The sequence below is a fragment of the Coregonus lavaretus genome (genome assembly GCF_964263955.1).
Source record: "Coregonus lavaretus genome assembly, chromosome: 3".
Classification (NCBI taxonomy): Eukaryota; Metazoa; Chordata; class Actinopteri; order Salmoniformes; family Salmonidae; genus Coregonus; species Coregonus lavaretus.
Window position 1 is genome coordinate 54,130,917 of NC_139990.1, and position 18,258 is coordinate 54,149,174.

At 46.5% G+C, this 18,258-nt stretch overlaps 2 protein-coding genes across 2 annotated transcripts; one reads left to right on the top strand and one right to left on the bottom strand.

The window, feature by feature from the left end:
* Positions 1 to 575: 575 nt before the first annotated feature.
* Positions 576 to 1,321, bottom strand: rps19 (ribosomal protein S19). The gene is made up of 3 exons (XM_084158053.1): positions 1,229 to 1,321; positions 1,011 to 1,111; positions 576 to 778 (listed from the first exon to the last, which is right to left on the bottom strand). Exons 1-3 carry the CDS (start codon positions 1,297 to 1,299, stop codon positions 591 to 593), a joined length of 360 nt encoding a protein of 119 aa, XP_084014179.1. The 5' UTR covers positions 1,300 to 1,321; the 3' UTR covers positions 576 to 590.
* Positions 1,322 to 8,260: 6,939 nt separating this feature from the next.
* On the top strand, positions 8,261 to 17,705 carry LOC311107979 (adenosine receptor A1; the record flags this gene model as incomplete). The annotated part of the gene is made up of 2 exons (XM_084150611.1): positions 8,261 to 8,622; positions 16,958 to 17,705. The coding sequence occupies 2 exons, from the start codon at positions 8,261 to 8,263 to the stop codon at positions 17,703 to 17,705; spliced, it is 1,110 nt and encodes a 369-aa protein (XP_084006737.1).
* Positions 17,706 to 18,258: the final 553 nt, after the last annotated feature.

The following is an 18,258-nucleotide window of genomic DNA, read 5'->3' on the forward strand; positions in this document are numbered from 1 at the left end:
ATGAGTCTCCCGGTCGCGGCCGGCTGCGACAGAGCCTGGATTCGAACCAGGATCTCTAGTGGCACAGTTAGCACTGCGATGCAGTGCCTTAGACCACTGCGCCACTCAGGAGGCTAACCGCCATAGGATGAAATGTGCCCACCCATGTGCAGAAATTGCTAGAATGCTACAAAATCAATTAACACATCTGAATGCGCCTGGTCAGATCACAATAGTTATGTTCATCCATATTTCATGCAAATAAAATAATCAAAACAAATGAAATTGAGCACTTGTAAGATACTTTGTATACGGTTGTGTTCAGTGGGCACAAAATGGGTTCAACAATAACATTTTTTTGCCGGTTTCAAGGCGTTTGGTCTTTGTTAGGCGCAGCATGCAAACTGAATTTAAAATCCTCAACCCAGTTGTGCTCTGGGACCAGGACTGGGTGACGTAATAAAACAGTCCATATCTGGTGTTTCACTGTTCTCAGTAGAAGTAGCTGTGTAGGACCGGCTCGCTTACCCCAATCCTAACCATAAGGACCAATGAGAACGCCGACCTTGGATCAGTGTCTAGGGACAACATTCTAACCAGCATGGTTCAACTCACCCGTTGGGGTTCTTCTCCACCATCTTGAGAAGCTCGAGGGCTTGCAGCACCTTACGGGCCACATTTTTGGAGCCGACGCTAAAGTGGGCGGGGCACACACCGTTCCTCTGGCGACCACCGTAGATCTTGGTCATGGAGCCCACACCGGCACCCCCACGCAGGTACAGGTGGCGAACTGTGGAAGCTGGGAAGGAGAAGAGGGGAACAAAAGGAGAGGGGTTAATACCACTGATGGTCAGTCACAATGATCTTGTTCCATACTTCTGCACTAACGGTGAGGAAAATCATTTGTGGCCAATTTGGGTCTAAACCAATGCCAATAATAGATTGTAGCTACCAAACTAGACTAATGGCCTGAGAAAACAGGTAGTCCTGAAGGGAAGAATGTCATGGGGTGTCAATGGTCGAAATCATACCAGCTCTGGTGTAGAACCAGTTCTCGTCACTGGGGGCCAGCTCCTTGTGTTTGGCCAGCTTGACAATGTCCACCCAATCTGGGACCTTCAGCTTTCCTGACCTAGAACATGAAAAGCATACGTCAGTCAGAAAACGCATTACTAAGCAAGAATTTAACAAGGCTTCACGTGTATGCGACTACACATGCTTATATTAAAGAACTCTGTGGAAAACTCACTTCTTCAGGAAAGCCGACAGGGCACGGACAAACTCCTGCTGGTTGACGTCTTTCACTGTGACACCAGGCATCTACGAGAGAGGGAGAGGAGAACTTCAATATGAGGTACAATGCATGAATGATGGCAATGCAGACTGCAATGAATGTCCTGGGTAGACTGAGGTCCTGAGTACATTCAATATGTAGCCTAGTTGTCATGTAACTAACGTTAGGTATATAATGTGCAGATGATAGGATGACTCGACAATCCCAATAATCAGAAAACAGTTAATCTGATGATTGCAAGTGTCTCTATACACTACTATTGACAACTCTCCTGCAAACCACATATCTAGCTAACTAGTTACTTAACTAACCACATGGGTGATGAACAGCTTGCTTAAGCAGGCAATTAACGTTAGTTGGCTGGCTAATTATTTAGGCTACCTCCCTTCCTGTTGGCCAGCGGCGATAGAAAATATTCACTATCTCGTGATAATATGAATCCCTCAGCGCATAATATTGCATTTTCTGAAGGACAATTTAAGCAAATAACTGATAGTATCAAAGCCTAGTTGGACTAACCAGCTCACAAAACAAACCGGTCACCGGCATGTGATGGTAGTTATCTAATTAGCAAGAGTTAGCCACAACGCTAGTAGTGAACCTCGGTAGAAGCCCAGACATGTAACCACAGAAATTCGAGACAGAAATCCAGCCAGTATAAGGAGGATCACAGTTCAACAGCCGACGAGCGTAGTACATTCAAATGGAAGACACCGTTAGCGCAGATAAGATAAGTATCTTCTAAAATGGACAAAGTAAACGCGAAATGTTTAGGCCTCAATGCAGAGGCATGGGGGCAACAATCACTGGAAGATACGTGTGAGTGCCGCATGCAACTTTCCATATCTTGTAAATAATCTACACGATTCTGTACTTTCCGGAAAACCCGGTAGTTGTTAATTGATTGTTTAATGTATACGTGGTCAGTTATGGGAGAATAATTATCACGAAAATGTCATACATTTGGTCAAATAAAACCAGAGAACAGACATCCTTTTACCTTGCTTGTGGACAGCGAGAGGAAGAGGGTTGGACGGGGTTTCCAGCCCGTGTTAAAACGGGTGGATCGCGTTCACTCTCGCGATATATGACCTCACCCTGTACGTTGGTATTTTCATCACAAGATGCCCTGTTGATGAATTTCTAGCCCAATCAGAGTACAACCTGATGCATTTCAAAGCAGCGTGCAGTGTCCAAGGTTAAGGCTACTTCACAATCAAAAGCCTTGACTTATTAAATTGTCTGCAAAAGAAGAGGCAAATGCCCTTGAGCAGCAATAGGAATTAATTAGCAATTTTTTAGTAGTATATGGAAGTACATTTTTATTGCAGCAATAGGATACTAATGCATAATGTTACTATAGTCTGCACAGTGAATGCAATAACCAGGATAATGTATTTCAAACTGATGTTTTTATTATAACAATCTTGTGAAATATCACGTCAGTATTTCAAGATCTATGAAATGCATTGTAACCATATCTTATTATTATTATTTTATTTTTATAGGGGGTAGATCAGCTTTAATATTGCAGATAGATTGTGGCTTCCATCAATGTAATTGTCTGCATCATTTCCAGTCACCCATATATTTTTGTAAATATATATAAAATATATACAGTACCAGTCAAAAGTTTGGACACACCTACTCATTCAAGGGTTTTTCTTTAATTTTGACTATTTTATACATTGTAGAATAATAATGAAGACATCAAAACTATGAAATAACACATATGGAATCATGTAGTAACTAAAAAAGTGTTAAACAAATGAAAACATATTTTATATTTGAGATTCTTCAAATAGCCACCCTTTGCCTTGATGACAGCTTTGCACACTCTTGGCATTCTCTCAACCAGGTTCACCTGGAATGCTTTTCCAACAGTCTTGAAGGAGTTCCCACATATGCTTAGCACTTGTTGGCTGATTTTCCTTCACTCTGCCATCCGACTCATCCCAAACCATCTCAGTTGGGTTGAGGTCGGGGGATTGTGGAGGCCAGGTCATCTGATGCAGCACTCCATCACTCTCCTTCTTGGTCAAATAGCCCTTACACAGCCTGGAGGTGTGTTGGGTCATTGTCCTGTTTAAAAACAAATGATAGTCCCACTAAGCCCAAACCAAATTGGATGGCGAATCGCTGCAGAATGCTGTGGTAGCCATGCTGGTTAAGTGTGCATTGAATTTTAAATAAATCACAGACAGTTTCACCAGCAAAGCACCCCCACACTATAACACCTACCCTCCATGCTTTACGGTGGGAACTACACATGTGGAGATCATCCGTTCACCCATAAAGACACGGCGGTTGGAACCAAAAATCTCAAATTTGGACTCCAGACCAAAGGACAAATTTCCACCTGTCTAATGTCCATTGCTCGTTTTTCTTGGCCCAAGCAGGTCTCTTCTTCTTATTGGTGTCCTTTAGTAGTGGTTTCTTTGAAGCAATTCAACCATGAAGGCCTGATTCACACAGTCCCCTCTGAACAGTTGATGTTGAGATGTGTCTGTGACTTGAACTCTGTGAAGCATTTATTTGGGCTGCAATTTCTGAGGCTGGTAACTCTAATGAACTTATCCTCTGCAGCAGAGGTACAGTGGGGAGAACAAGTATTTGATACACTGCCGATTTTGCAGGTTTTCCTACTTACAAAGCATGTAGAGGTCTGTAATTTTTATCATAGGTACTTTTTTTTATCATAGCAACTGTGAGAGACGGAATCTAAAACAAAAATCCAGAAAATCACATTGTATGATTTTTAAGTAATTAATTTGCATTATATTGCATGACATAAGTATTTGATACATCAGAAAAGCAGAACTTAATATTTGGTACAGAAACCTTTGTTTGCAATTACAGAGATCATACGTTTCCTGTAGGTCTTGACCAGATTTGCACACACTGCAGCAGGGATTTTGGCCCACTCCTCCATACAGACCTTCTCCAGATCCTTCAGGTTTCGGGGCTGTCGCTGGGCAATACGGACTTTCAGCTCCCTCCAAAGATTTTCTATTGGGTTCAGGTCTGGAGACTGGCTAGGCCACTCCAGGACCTTGAGATGCTTCTTACGGAGCCACTCCTTAGTTGCCCTGGCTGTGTGTTTCGGGTCGTTGTCATGCTAAAAGACCCAGCCACGACCCATCTTCAATGCTCTTACTGAGGGAAGGAGGTTGTTGGCCAAGATCTCGCAATACATGGCCCCATCCATCCTCCCCTCAATACGGTGCAGTTGTCCTGTCCCCTTTGCAGAAAAGCATCCCCAAAGAATGATGTTTCCACCTCCATGCTTCACGGTTGGGATGGTGTTCTTGGGGTTGTACTTATCCTTCTTCTTTCTCCAAACACGGCGAGTGGAGTTTAGACCAAAAAGCTCTGTTTTTGTCTCATCAGACCACATGACCTTCTCCCATTCCTCCTCTGGATCATCCAGATGGTCATTGGCAAACTTCAGATGGGCCTGGACATGCGCTGGCTTGAGCAGGGGGACCTTGCGTGCGCTGCAGGATTTTAATCCATGACGGCGTAGTGTGCTACTAATGGTTTTCTTTGAGACTGTGGTCCCAGCTCTCTTCAGGTCATTGACCAGGTCCTGCCGTGTAGTTCTGGGCTGATCCCTCACCTTCCTCATGATCATTGATGCCCCACGAGGTGAGATCTTGCATGGAGCCCCAGACCGAGGGTGATTGACCGTCATCTTGAACTTCTTCCATTTTCTAATAATTGCACCAAAAGTTGTTGCCTTCTCACCAAGCTGCTTGCCTATTGTACTGTAGCCCATCCCAGCCTTGTGCAGGTCTACAATTTTATCCCTGATGTCCTTACACAGCTCTCTGGTCTTGGCCATTGTGGAGAGGTTGGAGTCTGTTTGATTGAGTGTGTGGACAGGTGTCTTTTATACAGGTAACGAGTTCAAACAGGTGCAGTTAATACAGGTAATGAGTGGAGAACAGGAGGGCTTCTTAAAGAAAAACTAACAGGTCTGTGAGAGCCTGAATTCTTACTGGTTGGTAGGTGATCAAATACTTATGTCATGCAATAAAATGCAAATGAATTACTTAAAAATCATACAATGTGATTTTCTGGATTTTTGTTTTAGATTCTGTCTCTCACAGTTGAAGTGTACCTATGATAAAAATTACAGACCTCTACATGCTTTGTAAGTAGGAAAACCTGCAAAATCTGCAGTGTATCAAATACTTGTTCTCCCCACTGTAACTCTGGGTCTTCCATTCCTGTGGTGGTCCTCATGAGAGCCAGTTTCATCATAGCGCTTGATGGTTTTTGCGACTGCACTTGAAGAAACGTTCAAAGTTCTTGAAATGTTCCATATTGACTGACCTTCATGTCTTACAGTAATGATGGACTGTCATTTCTCTTTGCTTATTTGAGTTGTTCTTGCCATAACATGGACTTGGTCTTTTACCAAACAGGGCTATCTTCTGTATACCTCCCCTACCTTGTCACAACACAACTGATTGGCTCAAACCCATTAAGAAGGAAATAAATTCCACAAATTAACTTTTAAGAAGGCACACCTGTTAATTGAAATGCATTCCAGGTGACTACCTCATGAAGCTGGTTGAGAGAATACCAAGAGTGTGCAAAGCTGTCATCAAGGCAAAGGGTGGCTATTTGAAGAATATCAAATATCAAATATATTTTGATTTGTTTAACACGTTTTTGGTTACTACATGATTCCATATGTGTTATTTCATAGTTTTGATGTCTTCACTATTATTCACTATTATTCTACAATGTAAAAAATAGTAAAAATAAAGAAAAACCCTTGAATGAGTAGGTGTGTCCAAACTTTTGACTGGTAGTGTATATATATTTAAAAAATATATTTTCCTTTATTATTTTCCCCTAACCCTACCATCCCTCCCCTAATTGGAGTAAACTAATGGACAACAACACTTAGGCTTCTACTTCCAGCTTATACATACTATATAAAACCATATCTTATTCTTATGGGATTTCCACAAATAGCCTACTGACAGAGATCATGATAAAATTCCTTTGAATCCTGCATGCAACAATCGTTCTTTATTTCCCATGGTACATTTCCCCCATGGAAAAACAACAACAATGCCACTTCATTTGTTCTTTGTTATCCTAGAAATAGCCTTTGAAAAATAAATGTACTGCTGCCTGAAACACGGCACAGTGAACACAAGCTCTTTTCACAGAACGATGCCCAAACCCTTCAGTAGAGAAGAGGTTGCATTCTCTGTCCCTCTCTTCTTTTTCTCCTTTGTTTTTCTCTGTTTATCATCTCTTCCATCTGTGCCACTATGTTTACACACATGTTTGAGTGTCTCTCTCCGTGTGTGTGTGTGTGCACGCATTTGTACATGTTCGATTGACTTGAGTGTGTGTGTCTGCGAGTATATGTGTTAACTATAGCCTTGGCCTTTAAAAAAAAACGTATTTACAATGCCTGTGGTGACCCTTGCACAGCTCGAGTGGAAAGGTCAGCACTGCTTCAACATTGACACAATTGATATGTTTGCATAGACAAGACCAGGAGATAGGTGGGCAGAGAGGGTAATGACGGTTTATGAATGTGAGTTTATTCTGTCAGTCAGTGCAGAAGAATAGAGTGAGAGGAAGAGATAGAGAGGTAAAGAGCGAGGGAAGATTTACTGAGGACAGATTAGAACTGTCATAGAGTTATATTTACATTTGACATTTTAGTCATTTAGCAGATGCTCTTATCCAGATATATACATCCTCAACATATCAGGTAATTTGGTATTTTCTCATTTATTCTACTGTTCTAGATAGCTATATTTTGGTATTTGGTATTTTATTAGGATCCCCATTAGCTGTTGCGATAGCAGCAGCTACTTTTCCTGGGGTCCACAAAATCACCCTTCTGTTCTCTATCCATTCTTCATCCATTATATTCTCTACCATCTTTTCTGTCATCTATTGAGTTTCCAACTATCTGATCTAAAGCTCTGACTGTTGTCGTGTGGCGGTGAGTCTGTATGCTTGTGTTGTCTCTCAATGCTTAATTGATTAACAAAGGTAAATTAATCACATTGAAAGCGACCAGTCACAGATTCAAACCGAAGACACCCACATAAGGTGGGATGCACTCCATTAATTATTTCAAGGCCCTTCAAGGAGGAGGACATGAGACAACTGTATCAAGTGATAATGCGCTGTATAAAATGGTTATTCCAGTCAGTCATAATTATTATGAAAACTGACAACTTGTCGTCTGGGTGTCCTGAAAAGGTCAAACTCATTATTCTGAGGAGACAGGTGGCACATTACAGCGTTAAATCTGCTATTTCAATATCCATCCGCTTTGCTTTATTTGAGCCCATTGTTTGAAAATGTTCTGAAATTACCTGTCAGTCACACTCAAGTAAGTTCACACCAGCGTCTCCTGCTCTGTCTGTCTGCTGCAGTGTGTGTTGTTAACGGTCTGTTTTCACAGAGCCTACCCTCTCTACACTGTGTTTGCATGATGCTCACATCCTCAGTGTGAGCACTCTGTCAGGTCCGGTCTACGCTGACCTTTTCACTCTCCAAGCACGCTTACAGGTCTCCAATACCAATAAAAAATATCTAACAATCTCTCCCCCTCAACGTCCTGCCTCTGCTTCTCCCTTTTCATGTATTTTTCCTTTACTCTATCCTCCCACCGCCCGCTAGTCTTTTTTTTTTGTATTTTTTTATGTCCCAGGTAAACTGACTGAGAATGCTTCCTCATGAAAAACCTCACCTGGAAGTCAGTTTCAGGGGAGAGGAGAGAATCAAAGAGCCAATTGGGAAAATGTTATAATTAGCTAGGTAGCCATGGTAGGACATCCACTGTTGCGACAAGTGCAGTAGAAACGTTTAATGATCTCTTAGAGTTAGGTTTGACACCTCACCCAATGGACGGGCTGTGTTTCACTCGTCTTTCTCTCTCTCTCTTAGCTCTGCCACCTCCCCCACCCCTTTGTCTCTGTCCCCCTCTTAGGTTCAGCCATGGAGCACATGTGGCTGTACTCAGTGAGTCAGTGTGTGGTATCTGTGTCGGTGATCGTTGTGAGTGTGAGGATGTCTATGGGTGGTGGTGGGATCGAGGAGGATGGAGGAGGCCAGGGAGGAGGTGGTTATACCCAGAGCGGGAGTGTTTCTGCCTGCCTGAAGTTGTGTCTGGGCTGGGTGGGGGCAATGGGGGGTGCGGTGGGGGTCCCTGTCTCTGTGCTGCTGAACCTGAGGAGTCCCCAGTGCCTGTACACCTGCATTACCCTGGTGTGCTGTCCTCTGCTGGTCAGGCAGTTCACTGTCTGCCTGCTGCTGCTCTTGACCCTCGACTCTCACCTGAAGCATCGCATGGGGAGCAGGTGAGTCAGAGAGGGGGGCTAAAAAGTACCAAAACTAAATCAAGTGCACCTGAAAGAATTTGCCAAATGTTCTCAGGACTGCACTCTAGAGCAGGAGTATTCAACCGGAGGTCCACATAAATATTTAAAAAATAAATTAAAACAAACCAAAAAGTGGAACAAATATATATTTTTATGAATAATGCTAGCAACAACAGAATAAACAATTGTATTATTACATACATACAGTAGAAAAGAGGAGGACATCTTCTTTCTAACAATGATTACTTTATTTATCAACTCCTTATATTGAGCAAATTACACTCATTGGAGCTCATTACACTCATTGGCAGGGATTGGCAAAAATAGCTAATTACAAAATACCATAAAGATCAATGTATCAAAGTAAACTACAAAATAAGTTTGAAATGTATTTAATTAAAATACATGCATTTCATATTTTCAAATATAGAAATACATTTGCAAGTAGCCTGCCCGAACAGCAACAACATTCTCAGTAACGGTTACAGAAACATTTTACTTGCTATGACTGTGATATGTTGTTGTTTATCTACCTTAGTTGAATGCACTGACTGCAAGTCCCTCTGGATAAGAGGGTCTGTTAAATGACCAAAATGTAAATATACTGTATATGAGAAAATTAACGGCAAAGCACACTAGGTATTATTATTGACCTTGTTTCGAAGTGGAGATTACTACTCAACATGCTTTGTAATTTTTTCTTTTTACATACAGTATACATTTATATTTAGTTCATTTAGCAAACACTCTTATCACATTATAGTGCCATCAGACTTTTGATACCAATGCAGGGTGAAAGTGGCCACAAAATTGTAAACCGCTATAGAAAATGGTATAGAAAATGTATTTTGTATTTTGAAAATACTAATTACAGCTCTCGAAAGTATATTGTTACAAAATACATTGGAGTGTAGTTAAGCCCAGTGTAATATAAATTACAAAATACTCAGAAGTAGTTGAAGACATATTTAAAATATATGTAACAGAAATACTGATGTTAAAAATATTTGTTGGTCTGATGTGATTAATAAGGAGCATCCAGATGCTGCACTTGATTAATTTATGAAATTGCTTCTTCCAATTACTGAGAAACATGCACCTGTTAAGAAACTGACTGTTAGAACTGTTAAAGCTCCATGGATTGATGAGGAATTGAAAAACTGTAGGTTGAAAGAGATGGGGCAAAAGGAGTGGCTAATAAGTCTGGCTGCACATCTGACTGGCTGACTTACTGCAAATTGAGAAATGATGTGACTAAACTCAACAAAAATAAGAAGAAACTTTATTATCAAAACAAGATCAATGATATAAAGAATGATGGAAATGTTAAATGAAATAATGGGCAGAAAGACAAATCCCCCCCCCCCCCTTGTTATCGATCAATAATGACAAACCTCCTGGCATTGACAACTTAGATTGAAAGCTACTGAGGATGGTAGCTGACTCTATAGCCACTCCTATCTGTCATATCTTTAATCTGAGCCTAGAGGAAAGTATTTGTCCTCAGGCCAGTAGGGAAGCCAAAGTAATTCCGCTACCCAAGAGTGGTAAAGCGGCATTTACTGGTTCTAACAGCAGACCTATAAGCTTGCTGCCAGCTCTTAGCAAACTGTTGGAAAAAATACAATGCTATTTCTTTGTAAACCAATTAACAACAGACTTTCAGCATGCTTATAGAGAAGGGCACTCAACATGTATTGCACTGACACAAATGACTGATGATTGGTTGAAAGAAATTGATAATAAGAAGATTGTGGGCGCTGTACTGTTAGATTTCAGTGCAGCCTTTGATATTATTGACCATAACCTGTTGTTGAAAAAATAGATGTGTAATGGCTTTACAACCTCTGCCATATCGTGGATTCAGAGCTATCTATCTAATAGAACTCAAAGGACTTTCTTTAATGGAAGCTTCTCTAATGTCAAACATGTAAAGTGGGGTGTACCGCAGGGCAGCTCCCTAGGCCCTCTACTCTTTTCTATTTTTACCAATGACCTGCCGCTGGCATTAAACAAAGCATGCGTCCATGTATTCTGTATTCTGATGATTCAACCATTGTAATCAGAGGGCTGATATAAATACTATGCAGTCTCTCTTGGTTAAGAGTTGAGGAGAGACTGACTGCATCACTTCTTCTTTTTATAAGAAACATTAATGTGTTGAAAATCCCAAATTGTTTGCATAGTTAACTTACACACAGCTCTGACACACACACGTACCCCACCAGACATGCCACCAGGGGTCTTTTCACAGTCCCCAAATCTAGAACAAATTCAAGAAAGCGTACACTATTATATAGAGCCATTATTGCATGGAACTCCGTTCCATCTCATATTGCCCAAGTGAACAGCAAACCTGGTTTCAAAAAACAGATAAAGCAACACCTCACGGCTGTCAGTGTTGCTGTAGGTGGGTGTGGTGATGGAATCAGGCGCAGGACGCAGAACGTAAGTCCAAAAGACTTTAGTGGATGCACAAACACAAGCACGATAAATGCCCTGAGGCGAGAACTCCGCACGCAGGCGAAAAACAAAACGGGCGCACTAAACAGGTGCGACAAAACACTCCAACACCATGGAGAACAGCTCAACCGAGCAAACAGTATACGTACTAGCCAAACGCACGACAGTGAAAACAATCACACACAACACTTGACAAACACAACGAGAACTTATAGGACACTAATGACACTAAACGATAACAGGTGTACAATACCAGACCAGACCAAACGAACATAGAAACATACAACGGTGGCAGCTAGTATTCCGGAGACGACGAACGCCGAAGCCTGCCCGAGCAAGGAAGAGAGGCAGCCTCGGCCGAAACCGTGACAGTACCCCCCCCTTGACACGCGGCTCCAGACGTGCGCCGACTCCGGCCTCGGGGACGACCAGGAGGACGCGGAGCAGGGTGCGTCGGGTGACCACGATGGAATTCCGTCAGGAGAGACGGGTCCAAAATGTCTCTCCTCGGCACCCAGCACCGTTCCTCCGGGCCGTACCCCTCCCACTCCACTAGATATTGGAGACCCCCCATCCGACGTCTCGAATCCAAGATGGACCGCACGGAGTACGCCGGTGCCCCCTCGATGTCCAATGGGGGCGGAGGAGTCTCCCTGATCTCACTTTCTTGGAGTGGGCCAGCTACCACCGGCCTGAGAAGAGACACATGGAACGAGGGGTTAATACTTTTATACTCAACAGGTAGTTGTAATCTGTAACACACCTCGTTCAATCTTCTCAGGACTTTAAATGGCCCTACAAACCGCCGACCCAGTTTCCGACAGGGCAGGCGGAGGGGCAGGTTTCTGGTAGAGAGCCAGACTCGATCACCAGGTGCGTACACCGGTCCCTCACTGCGGTGGAGATCGGCGCTCGCCTTTTGACGACGGAGGGCCCGCTGCAGGTGGACGTGTGCAGCGTTCCATGTCTCCTCCGAGCGCCGCACCCACTCATCCACCGCAGGAGCCTCGATCTGGCTCTGCTGCCAAGGTGCCAGAACCGGCTGGTAACCTAACACACATTGGAAAGGGGTTAGGTTAGTGGAGGAATGGCGTAGGGAATTCTGGGCCATTTCGGCCCAGGGAACGTACCTTGCCCACTCCTCCGGCCGGTCCTGGCAGTATGTTCTAAGAAACCTACCCACATCCTGGTTCACACGTTCCACCTGCCCATTACTCTCCGGGTGGTAACCCGAGGTGAGGCTCACCGAGACCCCCAACCGCTCCATAAAAGCTCTCCAGACTCTGGAGGTAAATTGGGGACCTCGATCAGACACAATATCCTCGGGTACCCCGTAGTGCCGGAACACATGGGTGAATAGCGCTTCGGCGGTCTGCAGGGCAGTAGGAAGGCCCGGCATAGGGAGCAAACGACAGGCCTTAGAGAACCGGTCCACAACGACCAGTATAGTGGTATTCCCCTGTGAAGGAGGAAGGTCAGTGATGAAATCCACCGAGAGGTGAGACCATGGTCGTTGTGGAACGGGCAGGGGTAGTAACTTACCCCTAGGCAGATGTCTAGGCGCCTTACACTGGGCGCACACCGAGCAGGAGGAAACATAAACCCTCACATCCCTCGCCAACGTGGGCCACCAGTACTTAGCACTAAGACAGTGCACTGTCCGGCCGATACCCGGGTGTCCAGAGGAGGGTGACGTGTGAGCCCAATAGATCAATCGATCCCGAACCTCGAGCGGAACGTACTTCCGACCCTCCGGGCATTGAGGTGGACTAGGGTCGGTGCGTAACGCCCGCTCGAGTTCAGCATCGACCTCCCACACTACCGGTGCCACCAGACAAGACTCCGGCAGTATGGGAGTGGGCTCCACGGACCTCTCCTCCGTGTCATACCGCCGAGACAGTGCGTCTGCCTTACCGTTCTGTGACCCAGGGATGTACGTGATCTTAAATATGAACCGGGTCAAAAACATATTCCACCGCGCCTGGCGAGGGTTCAGTCTCCTCGCTGCCCGGATGTACTCCAGGTTACGGTGGTCCGTCAAAATGAGGAAAGGGTGTTGAGCCCCCTCAAGCCAGTGCCTCCACACCTTTAGGGCCTGTACCACGGCTAACAGCTCCCTGTCCCCTACGTCATAATTTCGCTCCGCCGGACTGAGCTTCTTGGAATAAAAAGCACAGGGGCGGAGTTTAGGTGGCGCGCCGGACCGTTGCGAAAGCACGGCTCCTATACTGGCCTCTGACGCGTCCACCTCTACCTGAAATGGTAAAGAAGGATCCGGATGCGCCAGCACCGGGGCCGAGGTAAACAGGTCCTTCAGCCTCCCAAACGCCCTGTCCGCCTCGGCTGACCACTGCAGACGCACCGGACCCCCCTTCAAAAGAGACGTTATGGGAGCTGCCACCTGTCCAAAACCCCGGATAAACCTCCGGTAGTAATTCGCAAACCCCAAAAACTGCTGCACCTCCTTCACAGTGGTTGGCGTTTGCCAATTACGCACGGCTGACACCCGGTCTACCTCCATCTTCACCCCTGACGCAGACAACTGATAACCCAAAAAGGAGACTGACTCCTGGAAAAACAGACACTTCTCTGCCTTGACATACAGGTCGTGCTCCAACAGCCTCCGCAACACTCGGCGCACCAGGGCCACATGCTCGACTCGGGTAGACGAGTACACGAGAATGTCATCTATGTACACGACCACCCCCTGCCCCTGCATGTCCCTGAAGATCTCATCCACGAATGATTGGAAAACTGAAGGAGCGTTCATCAACCCGTATGGCATGACAAGATACTCGTAATGGCCCGAGGTGGTACTAAAGGCTGTCTTCCATTCATCGCCCCCCCTAATGCGCACCAAGTTGTACGCGCTCCTGAGATCTAATTTAGTGAAGAAACGCGCCCCGTGCAATGACTCCGTCATGGTCGCAATCAGCGGGAGTGGATAACTGTACTTCACCGTGATCTGATTGACACCACGGTAATCAATGCACGGGCGTAACCCACCATCCTTTTTCTTCACAAAAAAGAAACTCGAGGACGCAGGGGAAGTGGAGGGCCGTATGTATCCTTGTCTCAGAGATTCGTCTATGTAAGTCTCCATAGCTCTCTTCTCCTCCTGAGACAGAGGATACACATGGCTCCGTGGGAGCGCAGCTCCTGCCTGGAGGTCTATCGCACAATCTCCCTGCCTATGGGGAGGCAACTGCGTCGCCCTCGACTTACTGAACACAATAGCCAAATCCCCATACTCAGGGGGAACGTGCAATGCGGGCACCTGGTTTGGACTCTCCACCGAGGTAGCCCCTACGGAAACGCCTAAACATCGACCCACACACTGAGCAGACCACTCCATCAGAGCCCTCTCCTGCCACGAAATAGACGGGTTATGGGTACTCAACCAGGGCATGCCCAGCACCACCGGATACGCAGGCGAGTCGATCAGAAATAGCTGGATCATCTCCTGATGACCCCCCTGCGCACACATCCTAAGTGGCGCCGTGACCTCCCTGATCAAGCCCGCACCCAACGGACGGCTATCTAGGGCATGAACGGGGAAGGGGACGTCAACAGGGAGAAGGGGAATCCCTAAGGCTAAACAAAATCTCTTATCAACAAAATTCCCAGCCGCGCCTGAATCTACCAGCGCCCTATGCTGGGAATGAGGTGCGACCTGTGGAAAACGCACAGGTATACAGAAGTGCGCAACAGAGAGCTCTGGGTGAGTGGGGCGCCTACTCACCTGGAAGGGCTCCCCAGTGCGGGGCCTGTCGTCTTCTCCCCTAGGAGGCCATCCCCAGCACCTAGCCGCGGTGTGTCCTCCCCGACCACAGTTGGTGCAGGAGATGGACCCCCTCGTACTCCGACCCCTCCTCTCTCTAGCGCCAGCGCCCCCGAGCTCCATGGGGCACGGCTCGGAGGCGCTGGAGGGTGAAATGGACGGACCCCCCTCGGGACGTCCGCGGGTAGCTAGCAGGGTATCCAGCCTGATGGACATGTCGACTAACTGGTCGAACGAGAGGCTGGTGTCCCAACAGGCCAGCTCCCTACGGACGTCCTCACGTAGACCACAGCGGTAGTGATCAATGAGGGCCCGCTCATTCCACCCTGCATCCGCCGCTAGAGTCCGGAATTCCAACGCGAACTCCTGGGCACTCCTCCTCCCCTGCCGGAGGCAGAACAGACGCTCCCCCGCCGCTTTCCCCTCCGGGGGATGGTCAAACACCGCCCTGAAGCGGCGGGAGAACTCAGCGTACGTGATGGTGGTAGCGTCTAGTCTCCTCCACTCAGCGTTGGCCCATTCTAACGCTTTGCCGGAAAGGCAGGAGATCAGGGCGGACACGCTCTCGTGTCCCGAGGGCGCCGGGTGCACGGTGGCCAGGTAAAGCTCCACCTGGAGAAGGAAGCCCTGACACCCGGCAGCGGGTCGAGTCGAACTCCTCTGGGTTCCGGAGCGGGTATGGGCTGACTTGCCGATGGTGAGGGCAGGGAAGATGGCGTTGGGGGTGTCCCTCGGGTCTCCCAGCGTTGGAGGGTGGTGATCACCTCCTGCAGGGCGGACCCCATCCGCAGGATCTGGTCATTCTGCTCCCGGACCCTGTCCTCCAACGTCTCCTGTGCTGTTTTGGCTCCTGCTGATTCCATTCGAGCAGGTGTGTGATTCTGTCAGTGTTGCTGTAGGTGGGTGTGGTGGTGGAATCAGGCGCAGGACGCAGAACGTAAGTCCAAAAGACTTTAGTGGATGCACAAACACAAGCACGAATAAATGCCCTGAGGCGAGAACTCCGCATGCAGGCGAAAAACAAAACGGGCGCACTAAACAGGTGCGACAAAACACACCAACACCATGGAGAACAGCTCAACCGAGCAAACAGTATACGTACTAGCCAAACGCACGACAGTGAAAACAATCACACACAACACTTGACAAACACAACGAGAACTTATAGGACACTAATGACACTAAACGATAACAGGTGTACAATACCAGACCAGACCAAACGAACATAGAAACATACAACGGTGGCAGCTAGTATTCCGGAGATGACGAACGCCGAAGCCTGCCCGAGCAAGGAAGAGAGGCAGCCTCGGCCGAAACCGTGACAACGGCACAACGCCTCTCCCCTATTTGACCTAGATAGTTTGTGTGTATGTATTGATATGTAGGCTATGTGTGCCTTTTGTAAAAATAAATAACAATTGATGTAGTTCTGTCCTTCAGCTGTTGTCTATTAAAGTTCTGTATTATGTTTCATGTTTTGTGTGGACCCCAGGAAGAGTAGCTGCTTCTTTTGCAACAGCTAATGGGGATCCTAATAAAATACAAAAATAATAATCTCTGCTCTCTGGTGTATCCGAGATAAGCTTTAAAAAAGCACCCGCAGGTACGGATCACAGAAAGTGCCACTGGTTGCTGGTAAGCTTTCTTGATTTGGACATACATTTTTGCCAACACGTTTTACCTTTTTTTAACCAACTAAACAGCTACTTTTAGAAAACAATGTTTGGGAATTACCTTTGTCTAGCTAATAGGCTATGTTAGAGCTTATACTTCCAATTATAATGTGGGGAGGTCAAAATAATGAAAAACTGTCTACCAAATCTATTAATTTTAAAATGTTGGTTAATGTTACTTCTCCTTGCCATTATCATTCACCTGATGATAAGACAAGACGTGAAAAATAAAATGTTGGTTAACACATGATTGGGGTCCCTGGGTCGCCAGTTTGCCTCGGCGGGGGTCCCTGGGCAGGAAAAGGTTGAAGACCCCTGCTCTAGACCATCAGTGCATGCTGGCTTCATTTGACCCATTGGGTTCTATGTTTATCCCTTCTCTCTCTCTCTGTTTCAGGTACAGTTCCCTGGTGACACGTCGGCGAGTCCTGTGTGTGGTCCTGCTGTGCTGGGTGGCATCTGTCCTCTCCTCCTTTGCCCAGTTCATCGGCTGGAATGTCCTGGACACCTGGGGAGGGGCTGAGGGATGGCTGGATGAGCTGGAGCTGGATGACATCCCATCAGGCAACTGGACCTCCCCTCCTCCTCCCCCTCCTGCGCCCCCCAAGTACAACCAGGACCGCTCTGTGATCGGGAAGTACCTCCCTTATGGCGGCTTCCTGTCCAAGTTCTATGTGGAGGATCTCCATAACTTCACTTACGCAGAGATCCATAGGAGCCACTGGGGGGTGTGTGCCCCCGACACCGTCCTCAGCCCCCAGTTCCTGGTCTATGTCTATGGGGTGACCGTCTTCCTGCTCCCGCTAATGGGCCTGCTGGCCATTTACCTAGACCTGGTCTGTGTGATGCCCAGACAGGACCCTGAAGGCCCGGGCTCTGGCCCCCCAAAACGCCGCTCTCCCCGTGCCCGCTCTCTGGGCCTCTCCCTCTGCCTCCTGGTCCTCCTGTGCCTGCCCCTTCACATCACCCACTCCCTCCTGCTTTTCTCCCCAGGCACACTGCCCCCGACCTGGGCTTTCCCGCTGGGCTCGCTCCTGTCGCAGCTCTACGGTCTGGTGCCCCCTCTCCTCTTCACCATTCCCATACAACGGGTGGGGGCGTCCTGCTCACTCAAAGGGAGGCTGTGCCCAGATGTGTGTGTGTGACATGGAATGGGAAAACAGGGAAGGTGTCTGTGTAAAAGCGTTGTTACAACACCAGCATTCCCATCTCATTTGTTATAATTCACTCTCTTAGGCTCTGTTTACACACATATCCAATATGGTAATACATCGAAAATTGCTGAACATCCAATTTCCCTGGAAGTTTGTCCACAAACATAAGTTCCAGACATTGTGTGTAAACAGGGCCATGTATCATTGTGTAATTCACAAGGAGCTTCTTTGTGTATCTATCCCTATAAATATTAATCAACCTGTCAGTAGCACATACTAGACGTTAATTCGTTTTTCAAACACTGTGCTGTTTAATCATTGGGTCTCATATCAAATAAGGTCACTAACCAGGCTTCCATCCAACCTTTTTATGCTGAGTAAAGTACATGTCGGTTAAACACTTTAAAGACAGGCCTGATGGAAACAGCTAATTTGTCAGTAGACTTTCCAAATGTCGGCCAAACAAACAAGGTGGGATCTTTTTGTGTCTGTAAAATTAATTATGTGAGAAATGGCGGTGGAAACGCCTTTACGCACAAATATT